Source organism: Nestor notabilis, unplaced genomic scaffold (genome assembly GCF_000696875.1).
Source record: "Nestor notabilis isolate BGI_N333 unplaced genomic scaffold, ASM69687v1 scaffold5928, whole genome shotgun sequence".
Lineage (NCBI taxonomy): Eukaryota > Metazoa > Chordata > Aves > Psittaciformes > Psittacidae > Nestor > Nestor notabilis.
In genome coordinates this window covers 33,370-47,771 of record NW_009941381.1, presented here as the reverse complement: position 1 = coordinate 47,771, position 14,402 = coordinate 33,370, and the positions used below count along the sequence as shown (strand labels likewise).

Here is a 14,402-nt window from a genome sequence, read left to right as displayed (position 1 = left end):
CTGGGTAGCTGGCGGCGAGCTGCTGGTGCTAACTGTCCGCTGTCGATCTCGAATAGGTTAACCCTACCATCACATGAAAACAGCAACCGGGCCGTCTCCGTGACCCGCAGTAAGCTTCTCGGCCTATTCAGTTAGAGTCGGTAGCATCGCCTTTGGTCGGGTTTAAACATATGCTCTGTTCACTTTGCATTAGGCAAGTTAGCAAGTGAATGCAGTTATAAAATGGTCTTGTGGTTCCGTGTCATGAGGCTAGTGTGATCATTTCTGCCCTACTCTGACAGCGTGGCATATGCCGGCCTGGTGATGCCACTGCCCGGCCTGCTGCCACTGCTGCGTGGGGCTCTCCGCACCAAGTGTTTTCGCAGGCATTGCATGTGGCCGCAGCGCCCATGCTCCGCTACCTGAAGTCTGGTTTTCAGCTAATGCAGACTGGTACGTGCCTGGTGGTTAGATGACAGCCTGGTGACGGTCCTCTCGATCAACCAGAGACGTGGTGTTTTAGGTCCATAACTGCAACTCTGCATGTTGTATTTGAGTTAATGTTTTGATTCTATGGATTTTGGTTTTAGAACTTCATTCAGCCTTTTGCTGTTCATGTCCTTTACTTCAGGACATCATCATGCTCTTGCTGTAGATACATTGCTACTCACATGGTTAAACAGGATATGCACAATGGCATATTAAAAGCGGATGCAGAAGAATAAAGTAAGATGTCAAGAACGCAGAAGCAGATGGCAATAAGTCCAGGTCCAGCACTGTATTCTTGTTGCGTGTTGTCTTTAGCTACAGGTGTTTCCCAATTCTGTTAAATAATCCTCTCATACAAGCACGTAAAGCAGAGTTGTATTCAGAGGATTCTTTACACTCTCATTTTCTAACTTTTTAAATGGAAGCATAGTAGTGGCACGAGCATGTGCCAGATTGGTAGCAGAATATGCCTTTGTGAAACTGCTCTGTAGTTTACTACGGTTGTAAATGTTTTGTCAGGTTTCTTCATGAAATATTGAAGAATTGGTGCTCTGTAGTTTTGTTTCTGCAAGATTCACAGAAATGCAGCTGGCATCTTATAGATTCTACTGTTAGCATCAATCATGAATCAAGGACAAGTTGCTCCACTTTAGACGTGTCATCAAAGGAAACTGGGGCAGTTTGTGTGGAGGAAGAAAATACAGTGAAATTTTTTGCTCTCAGTGGCAAGACTTTGACTTTTAAAGAGCTCAAACCAGTTTTCCTTAGTCCTTTACTGTTTTAGCTGTTTTACTTCCATTGATCAGCTCACTCCCACAGCACCCTTCCAGAGTAGATGGGAGGTTACGTGCAGCCGTTGTCTTCCTTCATCTGCTCTGACTCGGCCTGTTAGGCATGGGTATAGCGTGAGTCTCAGTTTAACGTATTGTTTTGTGAGGGCTTCAGCCTTGCTGTCTCACACTCTGTGCTGCCACCCCAGTTGCATTTGGTTTTTTTAGGCTTCACAGAATTAGCATTTCTCTGAAGTTCATCCTTTGCTGATGTTGCCCTTCATGTTCTCTTATGACATCTCAGACCACTTTTTTCTCTAGTTTTTGTCCACACAGTTATCCTGCCAAGATTTCAGCGGTTACTTTCCAGCTGTTTCAGTTGTTTTCTGTGGTGATGGCAGTGTTATGTTGGTGTTCATATCATGTGAGTGCATAGTCTGTCAGCTTGGTTAGTACTTGGATGGGAGACCACCTGGGAATACTGGGTACTGTAGACTTTATACTGGGCATGATGTGCTGTGATATGGAATACCCCTTTGGCTAGTTTGGGTCAGGTGTCCTGTCTCTGCTTCCTCCTGGCTTCTTGTGCCCCTCCTCGCTGGCAGAGCATGAGAGACTGAAAAGTCCTTGATTAGAGTAAGCACTACGTGGCAACAACTAAAACATTGGTGTGTTATCAGCATTGTTCTCAGACTACATCTGTAAACACAGCACTGCACCAGCTACTACGAAGGAGAAAAATAACTCTTACAGCTGTAACAGAGAGTGTCATCTGCCTGCCTTTCCATATAATCAAGTTTTCACTTGCGGGCCAACATCATTAGATAAAAGCCATGGCTCTTTTTATGGTACTTTAACAGCATTCTGCTTTTTAAACCATGAATTTGTGGAAAATCACGTTAGACTATGAGTGCGTATGTCAGATGTTTTTCCCCTCTTGGTGTGTTCATATTTATTTATTTTTTAATACATTTGAGGTACGATAGAGAACATAACAGAAGTTGCAGTTTGCTTTATGAAGTTGGATATTGACAGATATCCCTGAAGTTTTTCTGTCAGACCTTTGCTGTAAGATGCTAGCAAAAATATGTCATCAAATACTACTCCTTTTACCCACTCAATCCTTTCATTTACTTAATCATAAACCCAGTTACAGGGTCTTTCCATTCTTGTTTCTGGCTTCTGTTCATCTTTAGAAGTAATTTTTCTGTGGCAAGTGGATTTCAGGGGGAAATCTGAGGGGGATTGTGCAGGATGCAAACATGAATGTCGTCAGACCATGTTTAGCATGGTCAGCTGGATAAAAGTGATTAATGAAAGTGAGAAATGCTGCAGGATTTTTACTGACACTTGGAAAGCTGTATCTAGTGGTCTTACAGCTCTATCTCATTCCTTGTGCAAAAAGTACATCAGTGTCTCGCCCTTTTAGGACTCTAATGTAATGTCAGGGTTGGCGTTTGAGCTCCAGCGACGGTGTAGGATGTGTGATGTGCCTTTGGGCTAGGAAATCTTGGAGAAGACACTTTCAGAATCTCAGATGACATTTACCAGGGGAAGACGTGTTGCTGCCACTACCAGTCAGCAGTTCTGGTCCTTTTACTGCTCCAGCAGGCAGCGGGGGCTTGTTTGCCGCAAAGGTTTCGGTGGCTGTCAGAGCGCTGAGCCTCCTGGCCCGCTGATGGGTGACACTGCCCAGCCGCTAACGGTGATGGACGCAGTTCTTGCTCTGTGATTGGGTGACATTTGATCTAGCGGCGAGCAAGCCAAAATGCCACAGGTAACGCTTGGAACAGACGTCCAAAATAGATCGACTTGCAGCTTACATCAAAACACGTAGCAATTCTGCTGAGGATCTGGCATTACTGACCCATACAGGGCGCTTCTTTCTGTAGTCTGACAGTTATGTGGAAGCTCATAAAGACCCTTCGCACATGAACTATGGAGCGTCTTGGCCTTTGGACTTAAACTGCACATCTGTGCTGTTCTTCAGTCCCTTGCATTGGTGCTAGGCTGCTGTTGAAAAATAGACAGTTCTGTTGAGTTACGTGAAATGGCTAGTTTTTCACTTCATGCCTTTTCAGTGTGATGCAGTTGCTTTTCCTTTTTTTGCATTAGCAACCTAAAATGGTATCATTTTAACATGAAAGTTTGACTACAAGTTGAGGCAGCTGGAATTTAGAGTATCTCAGATGAACTGATGGACTGAGGTAAATTATTTGCCCCAGCTTCTTTGAATTCAAATGCTCACTGATGAAATAATTAACAACACTGGTTTCACAGTTAATGGGCAGTCCTACTGGGAAAATCTTACCTCTATTCAAAATAGTACCTGGAGACTATCTGTAGACAAACTTGGCTAGATTTCATAGCGTAAGTTGCTTAGATAAGTTGGTGGTTATTGCACCATTTTTATCTTGTTTGTATTCTAGTAATGAAATGGTAATCCTCCCAGTTAATCAAGGATCAGGAAAAATGTTATGATATGTATTACACAGATAATAAGAATAAAAATGTGGCACTTGCCTGAAACAGCTGGCATCACCATAAGGGGGAGAGAACAGGATCTTGGCAGATGGAACCAGTGATGTGGTAGCAGTCAGCATGGCAGGTTATTTCTTTAACATACTGATGATCTGGTTCAAGTTTCTTCTGCATATCATAGAGAAGGTACAGCATGGGAAAACTTACTAAGGGGGCATATTTCAAAGTTTAGCAAGTGAGCTGTAGACATTGTAGGAGGAGGGACTCAAGCTCTAAGTCAGGAGTGCAAGATGCTAAGATGGGAATAGGTTTTGGGGAGTCTAGACAGTGAAGACATGGTTTGCTTGTACATCTCTCCTCCATAAGAAAAGTGAATTCTAGTTCACACTAGCTTTGTATCTTTTTTTGGTCCTAGCTCTACTGAGTTCCAGCAAAAGATGAAATTGTAAAAAAATAACAAGCACTTATTTTAGGAACTGCATCCAGCAGTTTCTGAATATATGCTTTATGAAGAGGGTACATTTTTAAATATAAACATATTAACATGGTTAAGCATAGCCTATTTCAGGCATAGTTAAGATTTAAAACAGTCTAGGCATACCTTAGATTTAACTTAGCAAATTTAGCATTTTGATTTTTGGCATTTTGTCAGATTTGAAGCTCTTAAAATTCTGTAGGCAGATCATTCTGTTGCTTTTGAAGTGGTTTGTTCTTTCTAGAAAGGTGGAAATGAGCAGTTCTAGTGAGGAGCTTTTGATCTTAATCAGCTATTTGCAGGCAGACTGGCATTAGGAGTCTTTTAAGAAATAAAAAGCAAACCAAGAATTGCAAGTAATGATGATTACACTTCAGACTGAGCTCAAAGAATCTGAACGAGTTTGGCAAGAACTAGTTCTTAGTTTTGTATGAAATGATGGTTTAAAAGGAAGAGATCTAGCTCTTTCTATTTTTAGCTTTTTCCTATGAAACTGCATAATTTATATTTAAGATTTTTACTGTGTGCCAAATAGACATCAGGATGGAGCTAACATACTCTCTGAACTCAGCTTTTTCTACCCCAAAATCAGGGTTTTCCTGTTTGTCAGATTCATTAGTCAAGCACCATTTGCACTGTGACTTGATTTTTCGTATACAAAATGACAACATTCCTGTATTAGTTTTTCCATCACAAAAAGAAACTTCCAGGCAAGGATTCATGGAGACTTCTTTCTGCATAAGGAAAGAGGGAGAGTCAGTCTCCTTTAGGACACTCTGCAGTTGACAACTGTAGTCACAAATTACACATTGAACGTATTAAAAAAATAGGAGAATGAGTTGGAAAGAGGCAAATCATGGGAATATTCACACAGATTTTAATCTTCAATGTGTCAAGTTAATTTTGTGTGAATTGCTAATTTCTCCTCTGCCTGTCTGTCCTGAATGGCTTATACCTGTAGTCAACAGAAACCTACAGAATTTTTCTCTTGCTTATTTCTTAGCTGTGTTTTATGCTTTATTTGGTCTATGTTTGTTCAGGGGTTTAATACCAGTGAAATCTTTTATTTCCTGTAAACTGAAATATTTCTGAGAAGTAATTTCTGTAGCACCTTAGGTTTCTTCCTTGTTTATCTCAAGTAAGTGTGATAATCAAATTCCTAGTGTAAACATCTTGATTTTGAAACGTTGATCATGCTCATAGTTGTTAAATGAGATCTTTTCTTTGTAATGTTTTCCATCCCCAAACATATTGGAAAAGGGCAGATAGCACTGCATATACACTGTGCTACTTGCATTGTAAATGTATGCTGAGCAGCTTGTTGCTTTTACCCTTCCATCCCACTTCCATGGTTTTCAACAGCAGGCACAAACCCTGGCTGGCTAGGTCCTTGACATGCTGTGGCTTTTCCAAGAGCCCACAGGTCAGTAAACATTGTCTGATGGATGGCTGTCTATATGTGTGTTCTTGAAAACTGATTAATCTAACGGTCCATGTTATCTTTTGTTCTGCCTACTCTTGCTGAAAGAAGACTGAAAGTCTCTGGATTGCTCGGTGGGTTCCCAAACCTGCAGTGTGAGTGCTGACTTCTTATGCAAGTGTTCATTTCTAATTCCATGTCCATTACACTGGGCTAGAAATGCCACATTTTCAGTTGTTGCAGGTATCAGCTGATGTTGTCCTTTCCGTGTGTCCTGAAGGACCCTAGAGAGTGGGTTTAGTGGTGGGCTGTGCGTTCCTGGATCCAGATTGTGTCACCTGGCCCATGCGCCACAGGATTTCATAGGTGGTAAAGCTTGCTTGTATTTCAGCTGATTTGGTCCATAATTTTCTTTCACTAAGTTATCTGAGCTCTCAGAATGTACCGATCTGAGCATGACTTTCATTGGGTGAAATCTCTGGTTTGGACAGTCTTACATAATCTGTCCAAAGAGAGAAAAATTGTTATGCTGAAATGAACTTGTAGATCATTTATGTCAATGTCGAATAAGCTAAACACAACTGCGTTCCTTTAGGGAGGACATTTTTGCTGCCTTTTCTATTGACTTTACATAATTTAGTGTAAAATCATGACTTTTGTAACAGCAGGTATATATCTGCCTTACTGTTTGATGAATGTCTCAGTGAATCTTGTGCTCAGATAAGCAGCAGTGTGACAGGTGGTGATGGGTAGTTTCACATGAAGCTTATATATCTATGATAAGGTGCCAAGGTAGAAGTACACAGTTGAAGTTGTTCGGGTCTGAAGCACTTTTTCATGTTCTCAGAAGGCTGTTGATGTTCATTAGACATGCTAAAATTTGTGGAATATAGTCAAGAGCTGGAATATTCAAATCTTCCTTAGTATATGGACATGAATTGCAAACCTACAAAAAGAGCAAAGCTGAATTCAGTGCCATTGTTCACTTTCATGTCTAAACGCCGGAAGCTTTATACCCTTAAGTACAGGAAATCTTGAACTCTGTAATTTAAGAACACCACGCTATTTAATACGGTATAAACTGACTGCTATGTAAATGTAGCATTCTGCAAAAAATGAAGTGCGTTTTGAAAAGTCAAGGAGACATGAAGCCTTTGAAAAAAGGAAGCAAAGACTAAAGGTTTCTTTCATACTCTACAGGAATTTGGCTTGTCCAGAATAGATCTCTAATTGTTCATGCAAAAAACCTCCAGCACTAACAGTATGTGTGACAGATGCAGAGACGTCTGTCCAGACCTGTAGGAACCTGGAACAGGAGCTCTGAGGTACGGATTGCCAGCTTTGCTTCAGTGAAGGCTGTTCAAATACCAACGATGATGGTGCTCTAATACAGATATTGACAACTGTTCTGCTGATTGGCTTAATGGATAAGAAAGGAGAGGAAACATTGAGTTCAATATACAGGTCAATTCCCCTGTCTCTCAGAGCTTCAGTAGTACAACGGTCTAAATGCATATACATAGAAGATTTAAAACCTCAGACAGACAAACTTTCTAAACTTTGGCAATCATCTACTTGACCTGTAGCAAGAACATATCTTTTGCTATTCACAAATGTAGAGCTGGGGTTGTTCTGGAGCCTGGAGAAGAGAGGGCTCTGGGGAGACTTTGTAACAGCATTCCAGGACCTGAAAGGGGCCTATAAGAAAGCTGGAGAGGGATTTTTTACAAGGATATGTACTGATAGAACAAGGTGGGGGATGGCTTTAAACTGAAAGAGGGTAGATTTGGATTGGACACAAGGAAGAAATTCTTTCCTGTGAGGGTGGTGAGGCACTGGCACAGGTTGCCCAGAGCAGCTGTGTCTGCCCCATCCCTGGCAGTGTTCAAGGCCAGCTTGGACAGAGGCTTTGCGCAACCTGGTCTAGTGGAAGGTGTCCCTGCCCATGGCAGGGGGTTGGAACTAGATGTTCTTTAAGGTCCCTTCCAACCCAAACCATTCTATGATTCTGTGATTCAGTCTGTGATTTTATGAATTTAGAGGTTTCCTATAAATAAATCTAGTAGCACTGTTGAAAATGCTTGGTACTGGTGGCTCAGGTGACATTATTAACCTGTTTGAGGTATACAAGAAGACATAAATTTTTTCATAACAGAATGGCCTACAGGTTTGCAATGTATGAATATTTGACTTACATTCATATGCTTGTATATGAAAACATAAATTTGTTCTTATGAAGCACATTATTAAAAGACAACCTGTAAACTAAGCCTCAGGAGCTGTTTGTGTGATGCACAGCTACACTCCTTTGGTAAATTCATATTTGGATTTTGATTAAATGAATGGTGTGCTGAAATCTCTGAAGATTGTTTTTTAAAATTTAGTGGCAAATACTTATCCTTTAATTCTGTTCCTTTGAAGGACTCCTTGATTAATGACCCTAATTTCCTATGAGAGACTTCATCCATATGTATTCTCTGATATTTAACAGAAGGGTCAGCTTGCACTCCAGTCTGTCCTCACTCGTGGGAGAGGACGCTGTCATGAGATTTCAAGACTTTTGTATTGCATTAAAGTGTTTGAAATTGCTCAAAAGCAATTTTGAAACCTTTCCAAAGAGAGATATGATAAGGAAGAGAAGCTCTTCTTTTGATGAAGTTTTTCTGGTAGGATATGGCTGGAGCTCTGTAGTACGCTACAATAACAAACATGAAGAAAATCGTGATATCTCAAGTATTTAATACCATTTCCTGGAAGTGCGTCCCCTGTAGCTACAGATACAATTAATAATGTCATGTAGTGTAACTAACTGATCTTGTGGCATTCCTAAGACTTCATTCGTGGCACATTCATACTCCTTGTTACACAACAGCGGATGTTAGTCAAAGCCTAAAACTGTGTTCATAAGGTTTTAATGTGTGATTTGATTTCATGCGTTTAGAGTTCAAACTCACTACATTTGATGAAGTGTTCAGACAATAAAACAGCCTCTATTTCTCTTTCCTAGTAAGTAACAGATGCGGGTGAAAGATCCTTCAAGAGCCAACCCTGAGAAACCAAAGAGAAGCAAAAGGCCTAACAGGCCGCAGGATGAGGACTCTTCAGATGATATTTCAGGTGAATACACTGTGTGATGTTTGGCCTTGAGATTGAGGGCAAATAACTTATGTGTTGACCAGTGAAACCCACAAATCACTGGTACCATGAGGCACTTTTCTTGTTTGAATTTATAACAGAAATATCCCCAGTCAAGTGTTTATGACATGATCCGTTGTTACACTACCTGACTGCCCTGAAGGGGCAACTCTGGAGAGTTGGTTGATCTTTGGTGACAACCTCTTCAAAGCAGGAGAATGGTCCTTTCCCATGTAGGAAAGGTCAAGCACATGTGGCAAGAGGCTGCTTGGCTGAATGGGAAGCTTCCAGCTGAGCTCATCGGCAAAAAGGAGAGGCAGAGAAGCTGAAAGCAGGTTTGGGCTGCCCTTGCAGGGACCCCAAGTGTGCAGGGTGGGATTAGTTAAGCCAGCCTCTGTTAGAGTTGAATCTGATGAGGGTGAAGAGTAAGGTGGGCTTGTATAGATACTGTGACAGTAAAATGAAGGCAAGTGCAAACATGCTGCTCAAGGGGGTAGAGGACGTAGGGACACCAGGCATGGGAAAAGGTTGAGTAACAAAATCCTGCCTTTGTTTTCACATGTAAGCTCTGCTCTCTGTCCTCCCTGGTGCCTTAGCCTAGTGGCGGACTCTGGTGTTTAAGCATTTCCTAGATTAGAAGAAGATTGAGAGCTGGGCACATACAAGTCCATGTGATCAGATGGGATGCATCTGATGGTGCTGAGGGAGCTGGGTGATGTCACTGCGAGGCTACTCTCTGTCATCTTCATAACAACAGACTGAGGAGAGCAGGTGATATGCTGGAGGGTAGGTCTGCTGTTCGGGGTGATCTAGACCAGCAGGAGAAATGGGCTGGCAGAAACTTCTTGGAGTTCAACAGAGGCAAGTGGAGAGTTTGGCACCAGAGCCAAAATAACCACAAGCAATTACAGGGTGTGAATCAGTGGCTTGAAAGTAGCTTTGCAGAAAAGGTCCTGGGGTTCCCGTGCACATGCTGAATAAAAGCAAGCAGTGTGGTTTGTGCCTGCTGTATGCTGGACTAAATTAACTGGAGTGCAGGGTGAGGTATGTGATTCTTTCTATCTTCCCATCACTTGCGAGACTTCATCTGGCGGATTGTGTCCAGCTGTGGGCTCTCTGTTACAAGACAGACATTGACTTGTCAGAGTGAGTCCAGCAGTGGTTCACCCCCTCCATGTAGTTAAGGAGATTGAGAGCATGGTGTGTGAAGAGGGGCTGAAGTAAATGGCTTTGTTTAGCCAAAGGTGTGAAAGTATAATTTCTTTCTTCGACTGCCTGATAGGTGGTTATAGAAAAGTCAGAGCTGGACTCTTCCAGAAGGCCCACAATGAAAGCACTAAATGTAACAGACAAAAGCTAGGTTGGGGAAAATTTGGCTAGGTATGAGGAAATTTATTTTATTTTCACCCTGAGGATGGTCAGACAGAAAACTGATTTTCTAGTGAGTTGATGAAACCTCTATCCTTGTAGATACTAAACTTGCAGCTGAACAAAGCCCTCAGCAACCAGATCTAAATTTGTATTTGGCCCTGCTTTAAATGAGGGTTTAAACAAGGTGGCCTTCAGAAGTTCCATCAAACCTATGTTATTCTGTAATATTACAGTGGAGTTTGTGCAAAAAATATGACAGAGAAGAATGGTGGTTGATACTAATGTTCAGAATGGACAGTTTTAATAGGGATGCACAGGTATTTGAAAATCTTTCTTTATAAATTGAAAAGAAGGTCAACTGCCTGTGTTGTTACATGTAAAAATAGATCTATGCAGTATTTTACTGCTGACCAAAAAAAAAAAAAAGCTAAACAAAAAAAAGGGAAATGAATTTTGTACAGAAGTAATCCTTGTACTTTTGTACAAAGTAGTTCATCTGTTTTTAAGAGGTGGCTTTTATTGACTTGAAAAGGGTTTTCATTATTGAAAGACTAAAATAGATTCTTCTTAAAATTCAGTATATGGGGAGCAGCTGGATGATTTTTCCCCTTTTAGTTCTTTGCTATTTTTTTCCAAATGCTGAATCCATTGAAGGTTCTGCTCTTCTAGTTCTTCCCTTTCATAGCTATTATTTTTAATGAATGAAAGCGAGCATGTGTTGTTTTCTCTAGGCTTAACCTGCCAGCATGTGAGCCAAGCAGTAGATGTGCATCATGTGAAGAGGGCGGTAGCTCAGAGTGTCTGGTCAATATGTGCAGAATGTTTGAAGGAGAGACGGATGAGTGATGGTGAACCCGTGGCACCTTTGGACATATGGCTGTGTCTCAAATGTGGCTCTCAGGTAAGCATATGCTGTAAATTTGCAGAGGTGGATCAGCCCTGAATTTCTAAAGGTTACGACTGGTGTGGGTACTTGTCTCTTGGGCATCTCATTACCTTTGGTGAAACAGTGTGACATAAATGCTTTCTTCAGCTGCTTCAGTGGAGTGGAATGTAGCCTTAAGTTCTTCTTGTCTTGTTCGCAGCAGTGTTTTAGGTTAGCTTTGGAACCCACAAATATAAATGAAAGAAAAACTAAATATGTATAGTGCTGAATTGACTTATACTGTGGACACTCAGTTGCTAGATTTGACTGAAAACAGGGAGAAAGGACTGTGTCGAAGTGAGAGTTCTGCTTTTTGTGGCAGCTAGCCATTATAGTGTCAGTTATATAGCAGACCAGTTATAGTGTCAAATTGTGGCCTCAAGAGTTTATAATGGCAGGTCCTGACTGCAGAGGCTTGCACAGGTTTCTGCCTTGTGAGTGAAGTAAAGATACAGAAAAAATTCAATTTACAGGCAGTGTCATGCTTTGTTTAGCTAACAGTTGCCTGAACAAAGCATTTCACAATTTTCTTAAACTTTGAGTAGGTCTTGCTATAGTAAGGACAGAAGCCAGCTCTCACCAGTATTATCTGAACAGATTTAATTTTGCAAAGAACTGTGCTATTCGCAGGCTTCGGAAGATAGTTAATGGGATCTGAGGAGAACCTCTTGTCTCTGAAAATTTGTAGTTAAGGAGGGCTTTGAAAAGGAGTTAACACACTGTGCTTTTTCATGCTTATACTGTTAGTAGCCTCCAAAGCTCATTCAGAGACCAGTCCTCAATCTTCTAAGTCCCACTCTGTAGACACTTGAAAAATTGCAAATGCTGTCTTTTGAAGTCGCTGTACAAAAATGGTGTGTTCTGAGTAGGTTTTTAGTACAAACAAAACCCCCTCATTAATTGATATCTTTATAATACTGGATTATAAAGAATGTTAAACCCTCTCAATCTATGGGAATGCTAAATGAATATCTAGGGCACTACAGTTTTCTGCCTCATTTTGAAAAGCAAAGTTTTGATAGTTTATTTACTAATAATATAGTCTTTTCCTTCTTCTCTTTTTTAATCCTTACTGTGCTGATGTTTCCATTTTTAGGGATGTAGTAAGAACTCGGAAGGCCAGCATTCTCTGAAACACTTCCAAACAGCACGCGCAGAACCTCATTGCATTGTTATCAACCTCAGCACATGGATCATATGGTAAGAATGAGTATGCAGATGTTTGTATATACTTGTACGTAAGGACTACTCATAACTTAAAGCAGTGTCTTCTCATGATAAAGAATTATTCTGGCAGGTAAAAATGAATATATAGAGGAAAGGCAGGCTTTCTGGAGAGAAAATTAGTGTCCTTAGGACTTTCGGAGGGGGCACGAATCAATACTAAGATAGAAGTTCAAGTCCATTATGTTCTGTAGCGAGTTGGCTGGTTATAGGAGCTTGTCCTTCCTGCTTGTTTCTATGTGATTATTTGCAGGACTATAAACTCAGATTATTTAAATCTTTAAGTATCACAGTGAATTGGGACCGGTCTGTAGAAAAGCCTATATGAGATAATTCAGTTTGACTCCTCTTTTTAGTATGAAAAATTGAAACCTAGAACTTAAATAATTTGTGTAAAGTTGTTTGTGAGGTGTGTTAGAGCTGGGAGGTGTATCCAGTTATCCTGAATTCCAGTTTGTTTCTTCTCTTGTTTAGGTGTTATGAATGTGATGAAGAGCTGTCAACACATTGCAACAAAAAGGTTTTGGCTCAGATAGTTGACTTTCTTCAAAAACATGGTTCCAGGGCTGAACCAAGTAAGTTTACACAATTAGTTTTGTGTGGAGAGATCTATAATTTACTGCCTCTGAAAATGAGCATTGCGGATTTTGAGTCATGTTAAACGTACAACTGAAAAATTGTGTATGGTGCGAGTATAATGCAATTTGTAATTGCACAATTACTTGGGCAAATAATGCCTGTCGAAAGATGCCATTGTTTTCCTGCAACGTGATTACATTTAAAAAATACTTTGGGCACCATAGGACAGTTTTTCCAAATTTTGTTTTTAATGAAGAAAGTTTATTGTAAAGAAGAAGTTATCTTCAATAAGATGCCATATAAATTAATGCACAAAAACTATATAGAAGCACAAAATAATTGCATTTCCCTAGTGTGGATGTGTCACATCTTAAAATTTTTCTGATTTAAATTTGTTTTCAACAGTTAATTAGATTTGCTTAAGTGGATTTTCTTATACTTTGTTGATTGATGTAATGCTTTATGTTCATTTATGTTATTGGGTTTTAATTGCTAGAACAAGCAATTGCCAAGGGAGATTTAGATTGGATATTAGAAAGAATTTATTCACCGAAAGGGTAGTTAGGCATCGGAACAGGCTTCCAAGGGAAGTAGTGAAATCACTGTCCATGGAAATGTTCAAAAACCATGTAGATGGGGCCCTCAGTGACATGGTTTAGTGGTGGACTTGGCAGTCCTTGGGCGATGCTTGGACTTGATGATCTTAAAGGCCTTTTCCAACCTAGTTGATTCTGTGATTCTGTGACCCTCTCCAAGTGGCAGAGTGTGGCTGTTCTGAGCAGTTTGGGTGCTGTTCTTGAAAGCTCTAGGAATATTGGCCCAAATATGATTTGTCGGGTTTTCTTAAGTGGCAAGGAGAAGAGGAAAAAGCTGTTTACCTGGCATGGTCTGTTGCTCTGGGCAAGGCTCCTCACTGGAAGCTGCTGGGAAACAGCTGTGTATTGATAAATATGTATGTGTAGGCTGGGAATTCCCAGCCAGAGTTGGCATTCTTGTTTCACTTTGATAAATGTAACACCAATGCATTTTCTGTTTTATGTCAAATTCTTGGGCTGACACAGTTGGTACTTCCCCAAAAGAAATGTAACTTAAGATTTTTTTCTTTTCTTTAAATTACATTGCCTTTAAGGATTTTTTAGAAATTAAATTTGAAATTGAAATGTAATTCATGTTGTTGTTCAAAACACAAAGAACACAAAGTGTAACACTGAAAATTAACTTTACTATTGATAACTTACCTGTTGCCTTTTTTTAGTGTAGCATTTTATTTCGTATTACGATGATATTTTCAGTGTAACTGTCATCCTTTAAATTATTAGTTGGCTTAGTTTTTTAAATTTATTTTGTACATTCAACTATTAAAAACATAAACTAGTTTTAAACAAATGAAAAATAACTTGTGAGAAGTAGTTTAAGACTGACAGTGAACAGTTCATATTTTTCACTTAAAAATCAATCTTACGCTTTCTTCCCATTGTTTTTCCATTTCTTGCAAAGCAAGCAGTCCAGGTGAAGACAGTTAATTTTCATATGAGAATGTGGCACTGTAACAAC

The 14,402-nt window shown here is 40.2% G+C and overlaps 1 protein-coding gene across 1 annotated transcript in view; it reads left to right on the top strand.

Annotated features, from left to right (window-relative positions):
- Nucleotides 1-8,631: 8,631 nt before the first annotated feature.
- The window catches only part of USP45 (ubiquitin specific peptidase 45), a gene marked incomplete at its 3' end in the record, with an annotated part of 38,913 nt that continues 33,142 nt past the window's right edge, over nucleotides 8,632-14,402 (top strand). Inside the window, exons 1-4 of the mRNA XM_010020853.1 lie at nucleotides 8,632-8,731; nucleotides 10,852-11,021; nucleotides 12,142-12,245; nucleotides 12,744-12,844. Coding sequence (XP_010019155.1) covers nucleotides 8,632-8,731; nucleotides 10,852-11,021; nucleotides 12,142-12,245; nucleotides 12,744-12,844 — 475 coding nt within the window. The remainder of the gene's footprint in view (nucleotides 8,732-10,851; nucleotides 11,022-12,141; nucleotides 12,246-12,743; nucleotides 12,845-14,402) is intronic.